Source organism: Amblyomma mixtum, chromosome 1 (assembly GCF_055824585.1).
Source record: "Amblyomma mixtum isolate Tamu chromosome 1, ASM5582458v1, whole genome shotgun sequence".
In the NCBI taxonomy this organism is placed as follows: Eukaryota; Metazoa; Arthropoda; class Arachnida; order Ixodida; family Ixodidae; genus Amblyomma; species Amblyomma mixtum.
This window is the reverse complement of record NC_143012.1, coordinates 41,999,092-42,022,974: the sequence shown is the minus strand read 5'-3', so window position 1 is coordinate 42,022,974 and position 23,883 is coordinate 41,999,092. Positions and strand designations below refer to the sequence as shown.

General features: G+C 44.4%; 2 protein-coding genes across 3 annotated transcripts in view; one reads left to right on the top strand and one right to left on the bottom strand.

Moving 5' to 3' along the window:
* The window catches only part of LOC149366127 (A disintegrin and metalloproteinase with thrombospondin motifs 18-like), a 179,814-nt gene extending 175,712 nt beyond the window's left edge, over positions 1-4,102 (top strand). The window contains exon 25 of the mRNA XM_089548866.1: positions 3,897-4,102. The gene's annotated coding sequence lies outside the window, so the exon portion shown is untranslated. The remainder of the gene's footprint in view (positions 1-3,896) is intronic.
* A 1,252-nt stretch (positions 4,103-5,354) lies between these two features.
* Positions 5,355-23,883, bottom strand: part of Zir (dedicator of cytokinesis) — a 63,676-nt gene continuing 45,147 nt past the window's right edge. For both annotated transcript variants that reach the window (XM_089548786.1, XM_089548795.1), the window contains 12 exons: positions 23,104-23,262; positions 20,708-20,884; positions 18,592-18,708; positions 18,050-18,193; positions 15,409-15,540; positions 13,685-13,819; positions 13,469-13,558; positions 12,602-12,692; positions 12,351-12,496; positions 9,872-10,125; positions 8,525-8,665; positions 5,355-7,458 (listed from right to left, as the gene is read on the bottom strand). In XM_089548786.1, coding sequence (XP_089404912.1) covers positions 7,410-7,458; positions 8,525-8,665; positions 9,872-10,125; positions 12,351-12,496; positions 12,602-12,692; positions 13,469-13,558; positions 13,685-13,819; positions 15,409-15,540; positions 18,050-18,193; positions 18,592-18,708; positions 20,708-20,884; positions 23,104-23,262 — 1,635 coding nt within the window. In that variant the 3' untranslated portion in view covers positions 5,355-7,409. The remainder of the gene's footprint in view (positions 7,459-8,524; positions 8,666-9,871; positions 10,126-12,350; positions 12,497-12,601; positions 12,693-13,468; positions 13,559-13,684; positions 13,820-15,408; positions 15,541-18,049; positions 18,194-18,591; positions 18,709-20,707; positions 20,885-23,103; positions 23,263-23,883) is intronic.

The following is a 23,883-nucleotide window of genomic DNA, read 5'->3' as shown; positions in this document are numbered from 1 at the left end:
GCAGTGGCATAGGCGGAGCCACGGCACATGCGTAACCGGTGTCCTGTAAACAGGTATACGTCTGCATTGATAACCCGCCGATATGCGGCGTCTAATTTCTGTAATGTTCTTACCGGACGGAGCAGCCGATGGCACTTACAGGTTAAGACCGTTCTAGCAGGTGGCGCGACAGTCTGTCAGAGTGCGACACGCCACAGCCTTTCTCCTCATGTTAAACTGCCAGCCTCTGGCGCTGTTTTGTAAATCGCCGTATTTGCGAGGGAATGTAGTGCACCCGGCAGAAATGTCTACTGCACGAGAAGCTTGAGCGATTTGGGGAAACACCCAGCGGATAGAGCGCTCCTTGGGGCTATGTCCGGCTTCACAATACATGTTTTATTGTGGCATTTTAAAAGGATAGCTTCGAAATGACGAAGCGTACTTTGTCACACTCTTCATCACCGTCAAACGAAAAATATAATTTGGTAAGTTTCACTTACATATGTTTCTAGGGTCGTGCAACCGTCTCGTACCACGAGCAGCAGGCGACTCCCATACTCAGGTTTCGGGGTTTTAAAAATGCATTGCCTTCGAAATGATGCTTTATACTTTCAGAATCTGCTCTAGAATGAACTTTTTGATGTCTCCGCGAAGTGATGACATCATAGGTGCACTGTGAAATCAGAAAAACTGTTTTGGAAACTTTTTGTTCCATGTATTCCTACGGACACTAAGCCTACTTTTCACCCCCAGGCGAGTCCTGCTGCAGGGAACTTCCCGTTTGTTTCTAAACTGGGTGTTGGTCTATAGTTTCGGATTCCGGCGCAACAAGCTATTGGAGGTTATTGAAGTTTAACGTCCCAAAGCAACTCAGGCTATGAGAGACGCCGTAGTGAATGGCTCCGGAAATTTCGACCACCTGGGGTTCTTTAACGTGCACTGACATCGCACAGCACACGGGCCTCTAGAATTTCGCCTTCATTGAAATTCGGCCGCCGCGGCCGGGATCGAATCCGCGTCTTTCGGGCCGGCAGCCGAGCGCCGTAACCACTGAGCCACCGCGGCGGGGCCTATTGGAGGTTACGGGAGTTTGCTCGAGGCCAGTGATGGCGACACTTGCATATTGTTTTTAGGTCTTTTCAAGCTTATAAAGGCTGTCTTCAATTAAAGTGGCATCTTGGTCGTTAAGATCGATGCAAACTTCAATCTGACCTGCATCCCTTTAAAGGGCCTATGAAACGGTTTTGAAAGTGGCTGTCACATGCATGCATTATATAGAGTAAATATCACTGAGCATGCATGCCGCGTACAACTTCTCAAAAGTGAGGCAATAACTTTCAAATTTAAAAAAATTCCTATTCCGCTCGTCGTCGACATCGGCGTCGGTCCTTCGTGCGAACTGCGCCTTTCGAGATTGTAAGGCACGCGTGACGTAAGCAGTAAGGAGCTGTCACTGGCTCGCCAAAAACCACAATGATCTTGGTAGTAGCAACGAAGGTGGGGTGAAGTCGCTGTCTGTAATCTGTTTTTTCTCCCCTAGGTCTGGTGTATGAGTTAAGAGTGAAAATGTGGAGGGCTGTTTTCAACCACTGATGTCTCTGGTACAACGTTAGCTTGGCTAAAAATTTTTGAGGGAGATTGACATAAGCTATTTAATATCTATCACAATTTCAGCTTTAACCATTGCAATAAGGTTGGTTTTGTTTTACAGGGTTTAACCTCCCAAAGAGACTGAGGCTATAATAGACACCGTAGTGGAGGGCTCCGGATAATTTCGACCATCTGGGGTTCTTTAAGGTGCACCGACATCACATAGGACTCCATCGAAATACCAGTGCCAGGGCCGGTATCGAACTCGCACCTTTCGGGTCAGCAGCTGAGCACCATACCCACTGAACTCATTTTTCGAATATCACTGATTTGATTTCGCATGAGGGAGTACTTAACATGCTGCTCCGACTGAAAGTTAAATCTTCACCTGGACCTGATGGTATACCTGGCGCGTTCCTTCGCCGTTACGCTGAAACACTGAGCAAGTTCCTCGTAGTTATATTTCAAGCTTCCATTAGTTCTGCGTCCATACCTGACGATTGGAAGACTGCACGTGTGGTGCCCGTCCTAAAGAAGGGTGACCCGCTTTCTTTATCTAACTACCGCCCCATATCTATATTATGTTCTTCTTGTAAGTTCATGGAGCACATTGTGTCTAACCTTATTTCAAAATTTCTTCAAGAAAATAACATTCTGTCGCAACACCAGCACGGCTTCAGGAAAGGGTTTTCTACAACTACTCAGTTAGTCACCATATTTCACTTCCTTGCTTCCGTCGTGGATAGGGCTGGCCAGGTAGACTTAATTTTCTTAGATTTCAGCAAGGCTTTCGACCTAGTACCCCATAATAAATTAATTGAGAAACTTGAACTGATAGGGCTGCCAGATTTTATTATTGCTTGGGTATCGAGGTACTTAATACAACGCAAACAGTACGTAACTATTAATGGAGATGATTCTTGCGCTCTTCCAGTCACATCTGGTGTCCCTCAGGGCAGTGTGCTTGGGCCGCTGTTGTTTTTGATATATTGTAACGATATTGTAGATGTGGTTGATGAACCTGTACAGATTCGCATGTACGCTGATGACTGTATTATTTTCAATGAGATCCGATCAGCTGACGATCAGGCAATACTAAACACGTCCCTTAATAGTATCCACGCATGGTGCAATCGATGGGGCATGAAACTTAACTTCGAAAAGACTGTCCTACTACGTGTTACAAGAAAACTTAATCCATTTAAACGCTCCTTTTTTCTGGGTTCAGGAGAAATTACCGAAGTAACTGAATATAAATATCTTGGTGTTACATTAACAAACAACTTAAGCTGGAACACTCACATTTCTAACACTTGCTCGTCTGCCTTACGAAAACTTTGCTTGTTGCGCCATAAACTAAAAGATTCACCACTTCAAGTTAAGAGACTAGCATATGAAACCTTTATAAGGACTAAATTGGAATATGCGTGCATTGTATGGGACCCGTATACTCTCACTAACATAAAAGCACTTGAGCGGATCCAAAGGAAAGCTGTGCGATTCATGTTTTCGCAATACAATAGAACTGCGTCTGTCTCTGCATTAATGCATTCGAATTCCATACCAACCCTTCAGTCCCGGCGCAAGTTTCTTCGGTTGAAATTCTTATTTTTGTTATTTAACCATAAACTTGGAATTAATTCTTCGCCGTATCTTAATCTACAGAACACCAGACAAACCCGACACTCCCACCCCCTCTCTCTGACCCCGTACTTTGCAAAGACTAACTTATTTCTGCACTCTTTCTTTCCGCAAACCATCAGTGACTGGAACAGCTTACCAGCTTCGTGTGTACGGTCTCTTGATTTGATAAGTAACCATTGTTAGTTTGTTTTTAGTTTGTTTTGTTAGTTTCTTTTTCTTTTCCATCTCATTTCGCGCTGCTCGTTTTCTGTTTGCACATTGGTATTATTGCTCAATTTGTGTTCTGTTCTGTATCCACTCCTGCTTGGGCCTCACGGCCTGCAGTATGCCATAAATAAATAAATAAAATAAATAACTACCGTGGTGGCCGTTGTTGCAATAATGCGTCATACTTTGAACAGATTACATTTCTTCACAGCAGTTGATTTCAAAAAAGGAATTGCTATGGATGTTCACCTTAGTGTACCCACACGTTAAACAAAAAAGCTATATAGCTAGCTTTCTCAAAACCTCCATATCTGAACAAAAATTTGTCCCGGTACAGGACATGAAGCAGACACCAGCTTGCCAAACTAGCCCTGTCAACCAGGATGACTAGCTGTTGAATGGGTGTAATTAATCTACAGCTCCATATGGCAGTGGTGTTAATATACATCTAATTTGCTTTTGTACCCTTTACCCAGGTGAACCTGCCATGATTTCTTGAAATCTTCGCACACCGGGCTGCTGTGCGGTCCGTCGAGCTACAAGTGTGGCCTCCTCTGGAAGACATCTGTGCGCCATGTTCAGAAGTCCTGCGAGAGATTAGTCTCGCCCGCAGCACGTTATAACTTATTTGTTGCCGCATTTTTTTTAGCGTTGTCACAATAAAACACATTGCCATGTTCAAGGCTGCTCCTGTTGATGGGCAGCGGATGAAATTTTCAGTGCTTGCCAGTTACTTTGTGAACGCTCATAACTTATGAATAGCGGACAAAAAGTTTAGAAGCGATCAGGGCTTTGAATCCAATAGCCACTGCTCGAAATTACGAATTTTAAATTTTCTGAGTATATATAATAGGCAAATATTTGTTCCTGTAATTCTTTTCAGATCACAAGCAGTTTATGCCTTGAACAACAATCATACTTCTGTCGCCATGAACAGCAGAAACAAATGTTTGCAATACAAAAGCCCACATATTTACAATTGTAAATACATGAAATATACTTTTCCTGCAATGACTTGTCCTGGCCTTAACCATCGGCTCATGTGCCTACATAATGTGGCAACAAACACTGAAAAAAATCATTATGACAAAGAGATAGCCGCCAAAAGTCGGCTTCGTGGCAGATAATGTATAAGTATAGATGAGAACGGACACCAAATGAGCACACTGACTACCAGGTCTCATCACATCACGCTAGTTGCAAATATACCAGAAAGAGGTCTTTTAGATTCGGTGCTATTACCAATTCACCGGGATTTGGCTTGGCTTAGAAAAATATTCCGGCACATTGTTAGGAAAACATTTCGGCACCATAAACCACACTCATTAGGCTTTATAATGTTTTCTTCACAAAAAGGCTGGTTTGCAACCACTGAGAAACACAGTGGAACCACTGAAACATACCTACCGATATTGACTGACCTCACTTTGGTATTAACACTCCGTTCTAGAAGCATAAAATCTATAGTTTGATTTGCTTTATTTCCAACTTTTTTTTTTCCAAATACCTAGGTTATTGAGCAAATTAGGAAAATTCGTTATACGCACAAACTCTGCAGTTGTGATGAGACAGTAAGATGTTTTTTCCCAATACCTATATTATTGATTAAATCACGAAATTTCATTATTCACACACTTCCTTTGCAGTTGCAATCATCATCATCATCATCATCAGCCTGACTACACCCACTGCAGGGCAAAGGCCTCTCCCATGTCTCTCCAATTAACCCTGTCCTTTGTCAGTTGCCGCCACCGTATCCCCGCAAACTTCTTAATCCCATCCGCCCACCTAACTTTCTGCCGTTCCCTGCTACGTTTGCTTTCTCTTAGAATCCACTCCGTTACCCTTAAGGACCAGCGGTTATCTTGCCTTTATCTATTTAGGGGAGAAAACAAAATGTTAACAAAAGAAAAAGAACACACGCACACACACGCTTCATCTAATTTCATGCCTTTAATGCACTGCAATAAGAATCGATGGACACAATAAAACAGACATTCCAAGGAAAGGCATTGTACAATGTACCCGAACATAAAATGAGAGAGCTTAAAGCTTATGGCAACATGTGAGGGCAAAAGTCAGGCTCTGACCCAGTCACCAACACAAATGAATATGCATGTCAGAAAGGTTCACTGCAGGCTTCTGGAGAGTTTTTCACTCGAGTAGGTCCTTACACTGAGTCAAAGGACATTTACTTCACCGCATTCTCATCAGAAACTAAATTCCCTCATTCATGCATCAAGCTAAACTGTCACCGCTCTTAAGATATAGCACGCAAAACAAAGCCCTGACAAAAACTGTCGACATCACCTCAGCACCAGCCATAACAATGAGTCAAAGGACATTTACTTCACCTCATTCTCATCAGAAACTAAATTCCCTCATTCATGCATCAAGCTAAACTGTCACTGCTCTTAAGATATAGCACGCAAAACAAAGCCCTGACAAAAACTGTCGACATCACCTCAGCACCAGCCATAACAATGAGTCAAAGGACATTTACTTCACCGCATTCTCATCAGAAACTAAATTCCCTCATTCATGCATTAAGCTAAACTGTCACTGCTCTTATATAGCACGCAAAACAAAGCCCTGACAAAAACTGTCGACATCACCTCAGCACCAGCCATAACAATGAGTCAAAGGACATTTACTTCACCGCATTCTCATCAGAAACTAAATTCCCTCATTCGTGCATTAAGCTAAACTGTCACTGCTCTTAAGATATAGCACGCAAAACAAAGCCCTGACAAAAACTGTCGACATCACCTCAGCACCAGCCATAACAATGAGTCAAAGGACATTTACTTCACCGCAATCTCACCAGAAACTAAATTCCCTCATTCATGCATCAAGCTAAACTGTCACTGCTCTTAAGATATAGCACGCAAAACAAAGCCCTGACAAAAACTGTCGACATCACCTCAGCACCAGTCATAAGCACCAGGATTCAGTAAAAAAGAGTGCGCGTCCCTGACGCATATGTTGTGCGGGAGAAAAACTACTCCGCTTAAGTCATGTCCGATGACCCTCAAGTCATGGCAGTGGTTTCCACTACGTTCTACCGGCCCTTCCTATTTTTGTGCATACTCACTTCCTCTTAAGTGGTCCACACACAGTTGGCCCGCTAACCAAAGCGAAGCTAAAAATGAGAAATGGAAAATAATTTAATAAATGGTACGGAAGGCAGTGACTGCCAGAGTAAAAAATGACTTGAGCATTGAGACATCCTATAAGAGGTGTTAAAAAAGCTAAGAGACCTTCAGGTAAAGTAGCATGCCGAACCATGAGCAACTTCAAAAAAAGAAAAAAACACTACACAGGATGAATGGTGCATAAATGCACTTGAACGTATACTAACAAATGAACCACCGTTTACTATACGTCTCTAATGATTGGTTTGGTTTGGTTTCATGGGGTTTAACGTCCCAAAGCGACTCAGGCTATGAGAGACGCCGTAGTGAAGGGCTCCGGAAATTTCGACCACCTGGGGTTCTTTAACGTGCACTGACATCGCACAGTACACGGGCCTCTAGAATTTCTCCTCCAAAGAAATTCAACCGCCACGGCCGGGATCGAACCCGCGTCTTTCGGGTCAGCAGCCGAGCACCATAACCACTGAGCCACCGCGGCGAACTCCCCTTTGTTCATACTATACATCACAGGAAAGCACTGCGTCAGGGCAGCAGCAAAGTGTTACGTGTTGCACGTTTCTCTCACAGACGACAAACTTCCCGACACACGACAGACGACACATCTTCACACAAAACCTTTGTAGAAGGCACAACACATGTCAGCACAAACTCTGCACAACACAAATACTTGCAAAATAATACTTACTCAGGGCGAGCTAAAAAATATGGCCTTTCCTCCTCTAAACTGCTTTGGCTAAATGCTAGTGACCGCTTAAAAAAATAAGAAAGGGGAATACACCCCCCACTGCAGTTACGTGCCACTTGTCTGTAAACACCGTCACCCGTGGCACCATCTCAGGGCTCCTGCAACTGCTGACGCAGCAAACTGCCCTTCGCGGTACACCTGAAATGACAAGAAGTCCTTCAAAACACCATGCCTCCAAGTTATGCACTTAGGTACTCCAAGCATAAACGTGCAATTACCAGCCATCACAAGGACAGTAAAGGCCACCATTGATATGACCCGAGCAAGCGTTTTGCAGCAGCGGATCATGCATCTCATACAACTACAGTGACAGTTACAATAAGTTATAAGTACAGTCGGGGACAAAAGTCTCCGGACCACGTGTTCGTCAAACGAAGCTTATAGCTCTACTATCAGACAGCGGCTCGGAACCGCACTTGCAGATATGAAAGAGCAAAAATTTAACTTTTACCTCTACAAGTGTGGTCTCCACCCGCCAACTAATAGCAGAGCTATCGGCTTCGTTAGAGAAACACGTGGTCCGGAGACTTTTGTCCCCGACTGTACATACCTCGAGATACTAACAACAAGCAAATGCTTGCTCCACTGCTAAAGGCACAGTATGTGTATGACGATAAATCAATGCTTGCCTTTTTAAAAAATTCATTTCAAGGTCTCATATTAATTTTTAATAATTAAGACCAGCCCAAATGGAAATATTGAAACAAAAAGAATGGCCAATCACAAGCATCATGCACAAGTACACATGCGAAAACAGCTATCTGAATGTGAGCCCAAACAAACAATTAAAAATCAATCAAAAGTGGTTTAACCGCAAAGGGTAAGTGCGTGTGAACAAATCATAGCATAGGAAAAATGAAGGAAAGGTTGGTTGGTTCGGTTGGTTTATGGGGTTTAACGTCCCAGAGCAACTAAGGCTATGAGAGACGCCGTAGTGGAGGGCTCCGGAAATTTCGACCACCCGGGGTTCTTTAACGTGCACTGACATCGCACAGTACACGGGCCTCGAATCTCTCCTCCAAAGAAATTCAGCCGCTGCGGCCGGGATCGAACCCGCATCTTTCGGGCCAGCAGCCGAGCACCATAGCCACTGAGCCACCGAAGGAAAGGAGTTGAATTAGTAGGCATACATTTAAGCACTCAGACAGGTGAGTAGGAACATGCGAGACAAGGAATCACATAGAAAGGATCACTTTTGGCTCACCAGAATGGAGATACACTGTTGTTGCGTATCATGGGCAGAAGCCGTTCGCTGAAACGATTGTAGTTTCGCTCGAGCTCCTTCTGGTAGTCCCGCTGGTCAGGCCCAATCAGGGTCTTGTTCTTGCGCAACGCCTCAAAGCACCTGGTGGGAGATTGGGAGACTCGTCACTTAGTGGGGCACGAGGTTGCCGACACATTGGATCTATCTCATCGTATTATGAGGAGAAAAAAAATTTTTAAATTCTGACTGCTCCCATCACAAAAGATGTGCTGTGTAATGCTTGATACAATCTGAATAAACCATTAAACTGGAATGTACATTGTGACCCAATACAGTGCATCTTTAGCAGCAGGGTGGTGACGGTCATTGTTCGATCAGGATAGGCCATTTTGGGTCACACGGATTGTGCCGAACCCTACAGCGAAGAGAAAGTTTCTAAAATTTGATCTGAAATATGTCTTCAACGTCCGGAAGCAGTACTGGATGCTCTCATGAATGAAAACATCATCAAAAACGACGATTTCCACAAAAATATTTTGATGTGGCTAATTGAGCCCATGCTCCAAAATGGCAGAGATGTAACCTCCCTGCAAAAGGAACACTGCATAAAGGCGCCCTATGATCACGAGGAACTTAGTGCTATCGGATGGTGTGGAAAAAAAGCTTTTGCACTGAACTGCACACTGAGCCCCTTGGCGCCATCTGGTAGCGCGCAAAGACACCTAGCAGCATCGCATCCAGCGCTGTGCATACAGTGCAAGTGATGTCACCCTAAAAATCTCCTGGGCCCCGGAGACATGCACAGGTGGCAAAAATGTCTGGCTAAATCACCACTGAGAATGAGTTTGGCTGTTGGAGCATAACTGAGGGCATTACATATTCTATAGATATTAATTAAACAAAAAAAAAGGTAAGTCTACAATCACATAGGCTCTAAGATGTTCATTAATTGGTGAAGAGCACTTTCAAAAGGTTTTCGTAAAAAAAAAAGAAAGTGACTTTTCAGCAGCTGATTCAGTTTTTGACCAATGAATAGGCAAGCCAAATCCCACATTCCAGAATTCCCATGGTGGATGGATGACCACAGCACAAGTCTTCCCTCCACATAAACTGGTTGGTTGGTTTATTGGGGTTTAACGTCCCAAAGCAACTCTGGCTATGAGGGACGCCGTGGTGCAGGTCTCCGGAAATTTCGACCACCTGGGGTTCCTTAACGTGCACTGACATCGCACAGTACTCGGGCCTCTAGAATTTCGCCTCCATCAAAATTAGGCCGCCGCGGCTGGGATCGAACCGTATAAAACCCTGTGGTTCTCTCTTTTCGGTTCTGCGGAAAAGAAGGCTCACTTGCGGCTGAAGTCGCGGAAGCACAGCCTCAGCTTGTGCTGCTGCGGAGTGGGTACGCGCGTGGGGTCGACCAGGTCGGCGAGGAAGACCAGAGCCACCTCCAGGGGGCCCTGGTTGACGGTGGTGCCCATGCTGCCCTGCAGCACCATCTGCAGGATCTTGGGGTCGGCTGGCTCCTGCTGCGTCGCGTGCGCCAGCTCGTTGGTTTTCTTCCGGATGTCCTCGATGGCCACCTCGATCGGCCGGAGGACCACCTGCGTCAGATCAAACCACCACCACCGCTGCTGCACGCACTCGCCTTACACTTCCTCAGTTCTTCCGGTTCGTTAAAGGGGTATACACTTGGGCATCAGTGTGACAGGTATTCAGATAACGAATACTCATGTGACGGTCATGTGGGTAATCAGGCAAAAGGTTTTCGCATTGGTCAAATGTTTAGGGGAATCCCCCAAGGTGGAGCAGATTTGTGATAAGGGAGTAATGACTCATTGACATCCACCCAAGCGCAGCCATACGGCTACAAAGGAAAGCTATACAGCTTTCACAGAAACTTCGCAGTTGAAGAAAAATTCATCCTGGTCCGGGGTTCGAACCCGGGACCACCGCTTCACCAGAGCAGTCACTCTACCAACTGAGCTAATCTAGACGGAAAGCTTATGGTAGGGCAAGAGCGAACTGATCAATAACTCAAAGTGGGAACAGTGTTGGTCAAATGTTTAGGGGAATCCCCCAAGGTGGAGTAGATTTGTAATAAGGGAGTAATTACTCATTGACATCTACCCAAGTGCAGCCATACGGCTACAAAGGAAAGCTATACAGCTTGCACAGAAACTACGCGGTTAAAGAAAAAATCTGTCCTGGTCTGGGGTTTGAACCCGGGACCACCGCTTCACCGGAGCATCTACTACTCCACCTTGGGGGATTCCCCTAAACATTTGACCAACACAGTACCCACTTCGAGTTATTGATCAATTCGCTCTCGCCCTACCATACGCTTGCCGTCCTGGTTAGCTCAGTTCGTAAAGCGACTGCTCCGGTGAAGCAATGGTCCCAGATTCGAACCTCGGACCAGGATGAATTTTTCTTTAATGGTGAAGTTTCTGTGAAAGCTGTACACAGCTTTCCTTTGTAGCCATGGCTGTGCTTGGGTGGATGACAATGAGTAATTACTCCCTTATTAGGCTTTCACATAACGGGTGCTATTCAAGTGCTGGGTACTGCTGTGACGGGTATTCATGTGACAGGAGGCAATCGCATGATGGGTATTGACGACTGGCATTCAGATGTGATGGGTGTTCATGTGACCGGTGTCCACCAACCTTCCTTGTGTGCAATACTATGCCATAGAGGACAACCTGATTGGTACTACCGCCACACTAAATGCTGCAGGTTTTGTCTGGCCATGCACATTCATTCAAGAACACTTCAGGGGATCTGCAAGAAGATTGTCATTTTTATTGTTTCGCTTCTTTGTCCGAGGACAACTAGCTTTGTGAGAGGTGGCATTGTACTCAAAGTTCACAAAACCACATGGGTGGAAACAGTGTGTATGGATGCAGATCTAGTTTTTTTCTTCTTACTTCACTTCCCTCTTTTTCGAATTGCCTCCCTAGCCACATGTGGCTATGACAGCGGTCACACTGATGACAGCTGACACGCCCACATTCTTTCCTCAGCATTTTCCTGAATCCACTCACTACAATTAGTACAAAGCAAGTGTCATAAAAATGATGGTGCTGTGACGTGGATAAACACCCCACCTCCTATACTAAGCAAGCCCAATTCCACCATCTATACTTCTGGGGTTCTTGTGCTCTATGACATGGGCTATCGTGCTTCAAGTGTAGTGACACACCAGCTGACTCTACTAAATTTAGACTATTTTGAAATCCCCTGGTAAAATGAGGCGACTACCAACAGAAACCCAGACCACAGACTGAGGCAAAGAATGAAGTACCAAACATCCAAATAAAATTCTCTGTTCGGCTAGTTCATTCATGCTCTTTGATGCTTAAGAAACAGTATCGTAAATTCTGGGGTTTAAGGTTCCAAAGCGACGCATGAGACACTGTAGTGGAGGACTCTGGAAAAATTTAGACCACTGTAGTACTCTAATGTGTGCTGACATCACATAGCACACAGGCACCTTTTGTACTTCGACGCCATCAAAAGGTGACCGCCATGACTAAGAATGAAACTAAGCCCTCTCGGTCAGTAACCAAGTGCCCTAACCACTGAGCCACTATGGTGGGACATAGAAAAAGTGTGAAAATAAAATAAAGAAACAAACAAGAGCACAAATAAAAGGCACAGAAGACGAGACAGGCACAGATCAGTTTGAGAGCCCTTTCCAAAGGAGGTCCAGCCTCACTCCAGCAAAATAGATGCTAGCAAGATCCCGGCCTAAAATGTTATTATAATAGCTCTATGTCTAATGAGGGGGGGGAGTGGTTAATCAAAGGCAAGAAGAGGCACTGACCTGCGTTCGCTCTATGACCTGGATGCGTGTCTTCACGTAGGGAAAGGAGTTTGCCGTGGTTACAATAGTCTTCCGCTTGTACTGCTCGTGAAGGTCGCCATGGGCTCGGCCGTCAGTAGTAAAAGGCGTAGCATAGACAAAGCGCCCTAGAAGGAGAGGTGAATAAGCAGGATAAGTGAGGCCCAAGCACAACGATCTGGATAACAAGTCTTAATTAAACGTCACGGACACGTGCCCAGTACCGCACTTACTTATGTTGTAGTTTTTGTCAAAGTAGGTCACCCGCTCCCGAAGCTCGTACATGTCGAAATAGGGCTCCACGTAGGTTATCTGGATGTAGGCCTGCACAAAACAAGGAAGAGTGACATCAGTTAACGCATTTGAAAAACCACACACCCCTTCCCTCTTTCATTCATACGGGTGTGAGGCTATAAACGCGAAAGCTGCAGAGACAGCTATGTTCATTGCGGACCAATGGCACTGAAGCATGACGCGTTGTATCGATTGTGTTCACTTGCTGCAATCATAGACGTTTCTTTGGCGGCCCTTCATATTTTTAGCACGATTTAGCCAAATTTTAAGTAACGCAGTGCTAGCTAATCAATAATTGATGTAGCAAGTTTCTTGCATTAAGGTCAACCAACATGACACCTCCGTTATATGGTGTTCACAAATACACATGCTTCAATGGGTGCGGCACAATTGAGAAACTTCGTAATATTGAGGGATTTTCAACATGGAGGTCTGTTCCATCCCTTTTTACACACATCCAGGTTACAGCACAGTTTGGTAAAAGGCATATAACTAAGCTTTAATTAAACACCTGCTTTAATTACATAATTACGCACCTCGACATTAATTTATAGAGGAGCTATTGATCATTTTGTCCAAAAGATGCAAGGAGTGCGATGAAAATTATTCTAGTACACACCACACCAAATTAATAATTCAGCCCAATTAATAGAAACTCTTTGCTGAACCTTCTGATTATTTCTCCTTTTATCTTCTAATCAATAAATGCCACCCCTGCCCCTTCCCTTCATTAGCATGCAGTCAAAAGAAGTGAGGTTATCAATGTTTTATGTCACTGGAAGAAATAAAATAAACTGAGCGTTCACCTTTTCTGGATGAAGGCGTGAAACGTCAACCATGTTGGAGTCTTTGATGACCTCCACATATTCCTCACCAAACCGTTCTGCATAGAAGCTCTGGAGAAAGAAATCAAAGCTCCACATGAGAGGCAAGAAGCAATTGGGAAAGAAAACTGTTTAGCCATTCAGAAGAACAAGCCCAAGGGAAGTCTATCCGCACGGTCAATGCGTGACGGTCGTTACCTCAAGTCTGTGTGATATTTCAGGCAACTTGGTCAGGGTGGGCTCCTTGTAGATGAACTCTTCGCCATCCAAGTCTCCGAAGCGCGGACCGTAGAAGCCCACACGGAAGTATGTGCCAAACACCCTTTTGCCAGCCTAAAGAAAGCAAACAGAACGAAGTGTTTCGAACATCTTCGATTTTTAGGCAACTTCTGGCACCTGGAGTAACCCTGGACAGCTGAACTAATGATTACCAAATGATACAAGTGAAATGCCAAAAAGCAGAACAAGATTTCAGTTGAGGGAGATTAATTATTTTACCTGGCTAATCAACGCTTGCAAAGCGTGAGGAGAGTTTTCGAAAGTGACACTAACAACCCCACCACTTGTACTTCATCCCTTACAACTCTTTCATCCACATCTCGGCAGTACTTAGGAAATAAAAAATTTTTACAATATTTTGACAATAACGCACTTTGACAATAACGCGCTGCACTCTTTGCAAGCATTCGAGAGGAGCTGCTTTGGATGATAATTTCGAAGGAGCACTGTAGTGGCAACCAAATGAAAATGATGATAGAAACACTATAAACATAACAGAGTAATTACCTAATAGGTGCGGCCCAAGCAGCTGCCTTTATGTAACCATGACAAAACATGATCACAGAATTGTAAGAAATACTGAATGGCACTTTTCCAGCTTAACCAACAACAGTACAGTAAAACCCTGCTGAATACACTGGATATACATATGGGCAAGGCCTCACTCATGTAAGTGCCATATAGATGCTTAAGCACCAGACATAGTGTCAGAATGTATGGCACAATGAAGTAGTCTCTCCCAGACTGTAGCTTGAAAACTGAACTGTAAAATACCAATTTCAGGTAAGGCCCAAAGCCTGGCAAAATTACAGAAAGAATGCAGCCCTTACCCACATATATACGGTATATGGCCTGGCCGGTTATGTTTTATGTTAGCATGTGTTCTGTTGCAACAACAAATACAAGAATGAAACATTTTCAAGTTGACACTGAAATTTATAATTGCAGCCTTCTGAGCAGCGCATTCCCTCAACACACAAAACTGTCTATTCTGAGTTCTTGTTCCTTCCGAGAGCAAAGCACAAGCTGAATCGGCCCCTGCATAGCCTCTGAGGCCATGGCACCTAGGTATTCAAGCTCAATATTTTTCAGCGTCACCCCAGATTAAAGGTTAAGGGTAGAGAGACTTCATAGTCCGAGTGAGCTTCGCGTGAGTGTTTTCAAACCTAAAGTTTTACACACCTGAATGGATCTTATAGTAAGATTCCTTGCACCAACTCTACTGTTTCATTTTATGGCATATATATAGGATGTAATGAATGAATGTTTATTTCAGATGCTGCTCTGTTATGAAATGGTTTAACTGCATAACCATGTAACTGCATAACCTAACCCCACAAGAAGCAGGAATGTTTTCAAATACAATGTGGACATCAGCATCACTTCAACTCACCGCGGAAACATATTTTTCATTCCAGACAGCCAAGCAAGAGTGAGCAAACGAACTAATGCTTCCAATTACTGCTAAACTGCCATTATTGCAAGGAATTGCAAATTACTTCAATGGGGATTTGTAATTACAACAAAGACTGCAATTACTGCAACTCATTCTGAAAGTTTTTGTTTGCCCGAGGCAACTGCAATGGCAACAGCAGAGGAAACAACCACCTAAAACACTGCAACCACACTTCACACACACTTGCCTGTTGATCAACTTTGGTGAATGCCTCGTGAAGCTTGTTGTGGATGTTGGCCAGCTTTTTGTAGTCCCGCTGAGCCTCTGCAATCGGTATGAGGATCTTGTAGACCTCGTTGGTCGCTTCGTACATCCCAGCCTGGAATACAAGAAGCAGCGGCAGTTAGGACCGCTGCCTTTAAGAAAGCATGAACTCGGGACACCCTTGAAGTTGGCAGTGAAGCCTGTGAACGCACTATGAACATACGTGCCGAAAACGATTGACATGCATGTGCTACGTTTCCTTTTACGGACGTTGGAAGTGAGAGGACCTTTTTGGTTTCATTCCTCCTGCGTTTATATAGCCTTTAATGTTCTATTCCTAAGTCGTCTAATGCAGAGGTCACAAGCCATCAGAAGAGCACAACCAGTACTGCAACTAGTACAGTTAATGGATCACTTAAACCTACTGTTCAGTTTATTATCAGTTATTCTTGCATAAAGTAGTTCAATCTAGTCAGAACACACAACTGCTGGTATACCATTTGTAAAGCACAGAACGAAAGGTGCTGAATTATTGCTACCACACATAGCCAGCATTGCAAGAATTAGCTATTAACCTTTTACGACACGGCGTCTACGACTGTGCATGCAACTCTTCAAACTTCTTTCCTGAAGCATCTAGAACTGTTTTTATGAAGTCAGTGATGCTGGCTACATTTTAAATCCCTGCAGGACAGAATGGTACGGCCATTTCGTGCCTAGAAAAAGAATCGCTTTTGAGAGAAATAAAGAATGAAGGTGAATTTTACGAAGTTTTATGCAGCACCTAGGAAGGGCTGTAACTTCTTTTTTCTCGCACGCAGCGGAATATTTTACTAAAGGACACTGCAGCTCAGGCATCGTTGTGAGAACAGCTTCAGATGATACAGAAAATAATTAGCTGGGCATATATGTGTTTTTTTGAGAAATTGGGCTACAATTCCATCAGCATGGAAGTGTGCACCGGGCATGAACTGCTGAAGTTTTTGAGCCATTCATGTTTTTTATGTGAAATAGGAGGCTCCAAATAATAATCATCATCATAACCAACCTGACTGCACCCACTGCAGGGCAAAGGCCTCTCCCATGTCTCTCCAATTAACCCTGTCCTATGCCAGCCGCTGCCACATTACCACAGCAAACTTCCTAATCTCATCTGCACACCTAAATTTCTATCACTCCTTGCTATGCTTGCCTTCCCTCGGAATCCACTCCGTTACCCTTAAGGACCAGCAGTTATCTTGCCTTCACATTACATGCCCTGCCCAAGCCCGTTTCTTCCTATTGAATTCGACTAGAATGCCATTAACCCGCGTTTGTTCTCTCACCCACTCCGCCCGCTTCTGATCTGTTAACGTTACACCTATCATTTTTCTTTCCATACTCGCTGCGTTGTCCTTAACTTAAGTTGAACCCTTTACCTTAGCCTCCACGTTTCTGCCCCATGGGTGAGTACCGGTAAGATACAGCTGTTGTATGCTTTTCTCTTGAGGGATATTGGCAAACTGCCATTCATGATCTCAGAGAATCTGCAATATGCGCTCTGCCCCATTCTTATCCATTTAGTAACTTCCGGAAAGTCTCCCGATCCAAATCAGCGGTCACTACCTGCTCTGAGTAGACATTTCCCTGACCATTTCCAGTGCCGTTCTACCAGTCTGCTGCTTCCTTCTGAGACTCTTAAACATTACTTTGGTTTTCTGCATATTGATTTATGGACTGCTTTGCATGTCTAAATCATTGACCATGCTTCCAAATATACACGTATAAATTTTCAGATTTCTATTTACAGTAAAGGGTAACAAGATGTCAAAACCTTAAGTGTTATTTTGACATCCAGCTCTGTTCACAAAATTAAGGTCATGCTCTGGCAAACTACCAATATTAACAACTCAGCAATCAGACCTAAACTGGAATATGCATGCAAAATATGGGACCTGTACACTAAATTCAAAATTAAAGATCTGGACAAAATACAAACAGCGGTTAGCTTTATTTTTAATAAATTTACAAAGTTTGACTCCCCTATCACTTTAATGAAAATTAAAAAGTTGAAGGACTGGAACTTTAAAGAAGAAAGCTAGAATTTAAGTCCCTCCTATTAGACAATAAACATGGTCTCACCCACTTACTAAATTAAAGGCTCTTATTTGCTAAACAAACTCGGCATCATCACCCTAGTGATCAAACTCCCCTATTCGCTAAAACACACAAAATTTTTTCATTTTTTCCATGCACAATAATTCTACGTATAACAACAATAATAATTTTCCAATATAACAGTTTGGAATCAGATAAATAACTATACTACTGCCCCAGAAGGTCTAGCCAACTATTGCACCTTCTTTTTTTATAATATTAGTTGTTTGCAATTTCACTAACTTGTACGCCCATACTAACTTCTTTATTTATGGCCCAAATCTCATGAATCTTAGCACGCAAATGAGTTTTCCCCGTAGATTCTAAATATTCATTCATAGTTGAGCTGCTGGTCTTAGAAGAAAAGTAATTGCACTAAGTCTAGTGCTTAATAAGCTGATTTCTGACGCAGCTTAAATGAACACGCAGTACTTACTAGCCACTCCATTTCCCCCTTTCCTCCCATTCCTGTCCTAAGCATCACTCACCAGGGAAAGGGAGTTAGCTGCCTGTTCCAGCAAGCCAACCAGCCCATTCTCTGTGAAGTACTTCCCGGTACAGATGCCTTCTTCATCGGGCGAGAGCACATCATCTGAAACCGCACTCTCTTCCAGGATGTTCTGAGAAACATTCTGGAAAAGAAAAAAAAAAAAAACCTTAAGAAATCTGACGCATGATTAAGAAACCCTGTGAGAAGCTCTGATATTCTGGTTGTAGTGCAGCGCAACAACTTCACTTTAATATAAACAGAGCTTTTTTGAACTATTGCACAGACCAACAGACCTATAGAGTGCAAGAGTTTGCTGTTGTAAGTGAACAAAGTGAATAGGTAAATGCGCCAAGCTCGGGCACGGATATCATATTCAAATGAAGCTGCACTCTTCATAGGTAGGAAACGGATGCAATATTTTTCTTTACATCACTGAAAGGCGTGTAAGTAAATGGAGCCTCGGAAGACCTCGTGGAGTACATACGGATTACAAGAATAAACACAAACAGCAAATGCGAAGAATGGGAAATCAGCACGCACCTCAAAGGAAACGCACCCTATGGGCAGGTAGGGCTTGTACTCTAGCATGTGCAGGTACTCAGCAACCAAAGCCGCTGAATGGACGAGACAGTGTGCTGCTTCAGCATGGTTGCCCCTCTGCGAATAAATAGTGGTAAATGTGGGAAACTCAATTCAATTCACGCACGCACGCATGCACACACTCAACAAGAATGCTTGCGCTTGTGGCAGAAAAGCAATGAGGCGTTGTTTGGGCCTGATTTCATTTTATCGAGTGGCAACTGGAGGACACTCTTTATTACCCTTGCTGACATGGACAGATAGAGGAGAAGAGGAGGGAAGCTGGCGTGGCTTGCCGGCCTCCTATTTTATTCCCTCCCAGCCTCAGTTTCCCTGTCTCCTTCCCAAGAGGCTACACTCGCAGCAGAGCGCGTCGTTGAATAGGCATTTTTTGAGGGGGGGGGGGGGGGGGGGGCTCAAAAGGGAACAACAATGACAGTGAAACCAAAATTCGAGATGGATGCCTCGTCCCCATTATCCGCGAGGTGCTTGTTGCGAGAGACGTGCTGCAGCAGACCGCAAGCTTGCAACATGAGAGATCTCCGGTATGGACAACATTACATGCCGTTGGTGATGGTGAAGAAAGCGCAAGAGGAAGAAACCAATTTCACTGAAAACAAAGTTTTTCAGTGAGTGATCCTCAAGAAGTGTTGGAGGACTATTTGCACGCTAGGAGGTGAATTTCGACATAACAAACAATAACAATAACAATTCATCGAACCAAGGTATAACTTTACGCTCTAATATGCACCCTTTAACATGTATTCAGTGTCCCTCTGTTACTTAGCCTAGTCTTTCACCAACACCCAGTCAACACTACCAAGAAGTTCACTCGGAGTGCACAGCTTCTTAACTCTTTCGCTACCGCGGAAAAATGCACGATTTGGAGTGTACTGAAAGAAAAAATTTTTTCACAAGAACTAATACTCCCAGCACATATTGTAATGCATGAAATTGTAGCTTACGTATTAGTTACATTTCTGAATGAAACAAACAGAAGAGTTGTGTGTGCAAAAGTAAATGATCCGACGGGCACAGTCCTTGTCCCAGCGGTGCCGCTCAGCAGGCCAGCGTTCGCAAGCGCAAAACCCGAACTTCGTCGGCTTCGCCTATCTTCTTCCTCGCCTTCGTCGGCGCTAGCTGCTGGGGCATCGAACTCCAACTCTCTTCCTTACAGAACATTTATTTGTGAAATTTGCTAAAAACACACAAAAAAGTATATAGCAAAAACAAAAATTACCGGCTGCACTAAGCCCGAACTTGAGTAGAGGAAAACTGGAATATACAAACTGTTGCACATGTTTATCACAGTTTCAGCTATGAAAAAAATTTACTGCACTTTCCATGGCTTGTCAAGTCAGGGGTCATGACTGTGGTGCCACTGTGAAGAGCAATCAGGGGTGAAGATGTGAAGCAGAGGTAGACTGACAAGTGCTTAACATAAGGTTTTATCTTTGTTCCTCCCTTGTTCTCTGATAGCCGAGATTGCAGTTTCTTCTTTTTTTCATTCTTTTCGGTTGCTGTTGAATGGATTCTATGGGAGGATTGGGGGCGTGGACTTCTTTTCCCTCATTGTACCCGGAGATTTCTTGAATGAGCTGCTCCCTGAAAGCCAGCTGATAAAATTTGGCATTTTAGGCAAGCTCTAAAACATCAGGATCGATGAAATAAGTTTTATCGATGTGGTTCAAAAGCCAGGACACTTTCCAAGTCTTGCCAATAGAAGCTGCCGCCACTGAATCATCCGGGTCCGTTACGTGCAAAAAACAAACAAACAAAAAAGCGAAAAACCAATTTTGAGAAATAATTTTTGATGGCAGTGGGCCAGAATAGATTATTCTGGTATTTCAGTAGAGATACACGGCGCCCCCTCATGTCTAAACACTGAAACCAAGACTGCCATCGAAAAAGCAGTTGTTGAGCTCGCTAACTAGATGGCGGAGCACGTCCACGACACTCCAAAATAAGCTTCTTTGCGCGGGCGATTTGAATAGATCATATGCGAACGATGGCCTATGGAGCGGTAGCGAAAGAGTTAAGAAGCGATAAAGGGAGCGAAATGTGGTGAAGTGCTCGCCTCGGTGTGCTTCTGTGCCATGTTCGCCAGCCAGGTGAGGCGCAGGTCGGGCGAGTTCTGGTAGCCCTTGGCAATGCGGTACATGAGGTCGAGCAGCATCTCGGGGTCCTCCTGGAACTCCTTCATCTTCACCGTGTCGGAGAGGATCATGTGCAGGTTGAACACCAGGTCTCGAACCTGCAGGCACCCCAGCAAAATGTGCGACAAGTCCGACACCGGTATCGCATTCGTGATAACTGCCATCGGACACATAGAGGGGATAAAACTGATGGTAAATGTTCACTTTATGAAACAACAAGAAAACAAGAACTCGCCTCTTATGCAAAAATGATCGCCCTGCAGCATACATCATCTGCAGTGCTGCTTAGCAAAAGAAAGACTATAAAACAGAAAGAGTGGCGGAAGCATCTGATGCTAGGGGGCACCTGAGAGTTAAGGAAGCCTCCCCGCATTATAATAGCACCCCCAACAATATATGAGAGCACCACTGATTTCATTGTGAAATGTTGCCATGGAAGGAAGATATGACAAATTTCCGGAGCCCTTCACTACGGCGTCTCGCATAGCCTTAGTTGCTTTGGGACGTTAAACCCCATAAACCAAACCAAACCTATTCTATACAAAACAAACAAGTACCAACAAAAAAAGGCAATGTGTGAAATTTGAGCGTAAACAAGCCAGCAGAAAAGTGGAAGAAACATCGAAAACTGTCCCAGTGAAACCACATTCAGTATGTCTTGTAGATTTGTCTATGGCTTCATAAAAGGCATAAAACCACTGCAGCGTACTGTGTCTTCAATCTTCCACTTACTACCATCATATGGTTCACTACACCCACTTGTACACTATACAGTGAAAGCTCGTTAATTCGAACCTCGATAATTCGAATTTCGGATAATTCGAACTACACTGCTGGTCCGGCCAAGCTCCAGAGAGATCTGTGCATAATAAAGCCCGTTAATTCGAAAGCGAGTCGGTTCCGCTACGGATAATTCAAACTACGCGCCGCCGGCCGCGCCTGTGCGGCTTGGCGCACAGCACGCGGCAAAAAAAAAAAAAAAAACATCTCCGCATAGTTAGAGGCTGCGCCAGTCCTAAACGGGGACAGAAGATGGAACCAGATAAAATTGTGGATGAGTGGTTAAAGCCTACATGGTGCCATCGCAGGCGCGGCGGCCGGCGGCACTAGGGGGGCACAGGAGGGTAGGGGTTGGCGGCGGCGGTGGCGGCTGCCTATCCTCTTTTCCGCGCAACCTCCGGAACCCGCAACTGATTACTCGTCAATTCGAGCCCTGTTAATTCGGAAATACGGATAAGTACTGTCGGCGCGGTCCCAGCCAACGCCCGTGAAAGGCTATGACTTCGGACGGGCGCTACAAATTATGCGCAAAAAACTTTTTTTTTTCTTTGCGAGTGTCGTCCATCCTTCCACCCATCAGTCGCCAACGAAGAACGCGGTCCGCTGCGATCATGACGCCGGCTTTTAGCATCGTTCGCTGCAAAAGGCGTTTGCTGCTGATATCGCGCGTTCCAATCATCGAGTGGCAGTAGACGGCGTCCGCGGTGTCCACCCCAATCGCCCATGGCACGATAAGGCGAACGTACTGAAAACGAGGCTTGCACAACCGGACAAGCGTTGGCACTCTGCCAAGTTCGCTTCCCCCCTTGCTAGAGCTAACGCCAAAAGTAAACACACCGTGATGTTATCACTGGGCAGCATCTTGACGCACCGCCAAGAAATGCGTTGCGGACTGTGATGGCGCGAAACAGAGGGACGTATTTTTTTTTTTTTTTTCAAATTCTTTGGCAAAAATCGGAGGTGGGTGGGTTCATTATGCGAGTGGGTTCGTTGCGTGAGTAAATAGGGTGCATATACCGTAATGCAAATGGTTCTTGACGGTTTTTTCGTGGCCATTCGATAATTCGAACATCGGATAAATCGAACTTTTTTCCCAGTCCCGTGAAGTTCGAATTAACGAGCTTTTACTGTATTACTAATGCCAATCACTGAGCCTGAATACAAAAACCAGATTAATCCTTTAGCCGCCTAATTACTTCTCAAACAACATACCAAAATCGCCAAATTGTTAAGGCGAGATTTGGCAAAAATTACTGCTGCCAGGCTTTAGACACACGCTAAAGTGCTAAAGGCGTTTTTCATAGACAACTGACACTCTCTGTTGTTGAAAATTGCAACCAATGCAATTGCCGACCGTATCTTGCCTATGGCTCTGGGAGCAGCACAACAGCAAGCCAGACGAGTGTGACTCATCATTGGTGATATTGGTACAATACCCCATGGTGAGTGTAGCTCAGGGTTGGTAGTTAAAGGGTTAAAACTCTTGCCATCTTAAAAATACCGGATCAGGTGTAGTGTCCTTGGGAAGGTGACTAACCTGCTCCGGGAAAGTAGTCTCTTGGAGCTCCAGGTCTTCCTCGGCATAGACGAGGATAGTCTTGAGTGACTTGCGCAGGAACTCCTCGTTGAAGGTCTGGCTCGTGCCAACAAGGGAGCTCAGCGACATGGTCACCTGCATCTTGACCCTGGCAAAGTTCTGCGCAGCACGGGAAAGAAAGAAAATAAAGGAGGGAAAGAGGGAAAATGTTTATGAGAAGATAATTATCGCATCTTGCTAAGGTGCGTTAGTATTTTCAATAGTAGGCCCTGGATGTAGCAGCATCGAGCCATTCCCTACAACGCCCGATTGGAATTGGAGGTCGCAGCAATACGAGTGCAACTTCTACCCATGAAAAGAAAATTCTGCTGCCACTGCACTTCCCGATAACATCTATTCTTTGCACAAACTACCAGATTTCCCATTTGTCAGATTCATCAAAAAAGCTTTTCACTAGTATCACGTCAGCTTTTTTTTTGTAATCAGAAACTGATATAGTCACAGGTGGTGTTATGACAGTCCTCAATGATTTCACGGACAGAAAGGCAGGCTGGAGTAGCCCTCAAACACTCTTTACTAGGCGAACCTTTGCCCACAAAGAAACGAATGACTCGGAAGTAGCAACAGTAACAACTGCATTCAGTACCACAAAAGATCCGAATTCCATTCGCAATCTGCTGTGCTGAATTTATAGGCAGCAATGAATTTTTGAGGTAACGTGGCTAGGACACTGAGAACAACCTTGAATGCCTCAGGAAGTGCTGCACGTGGTTAAAGTTG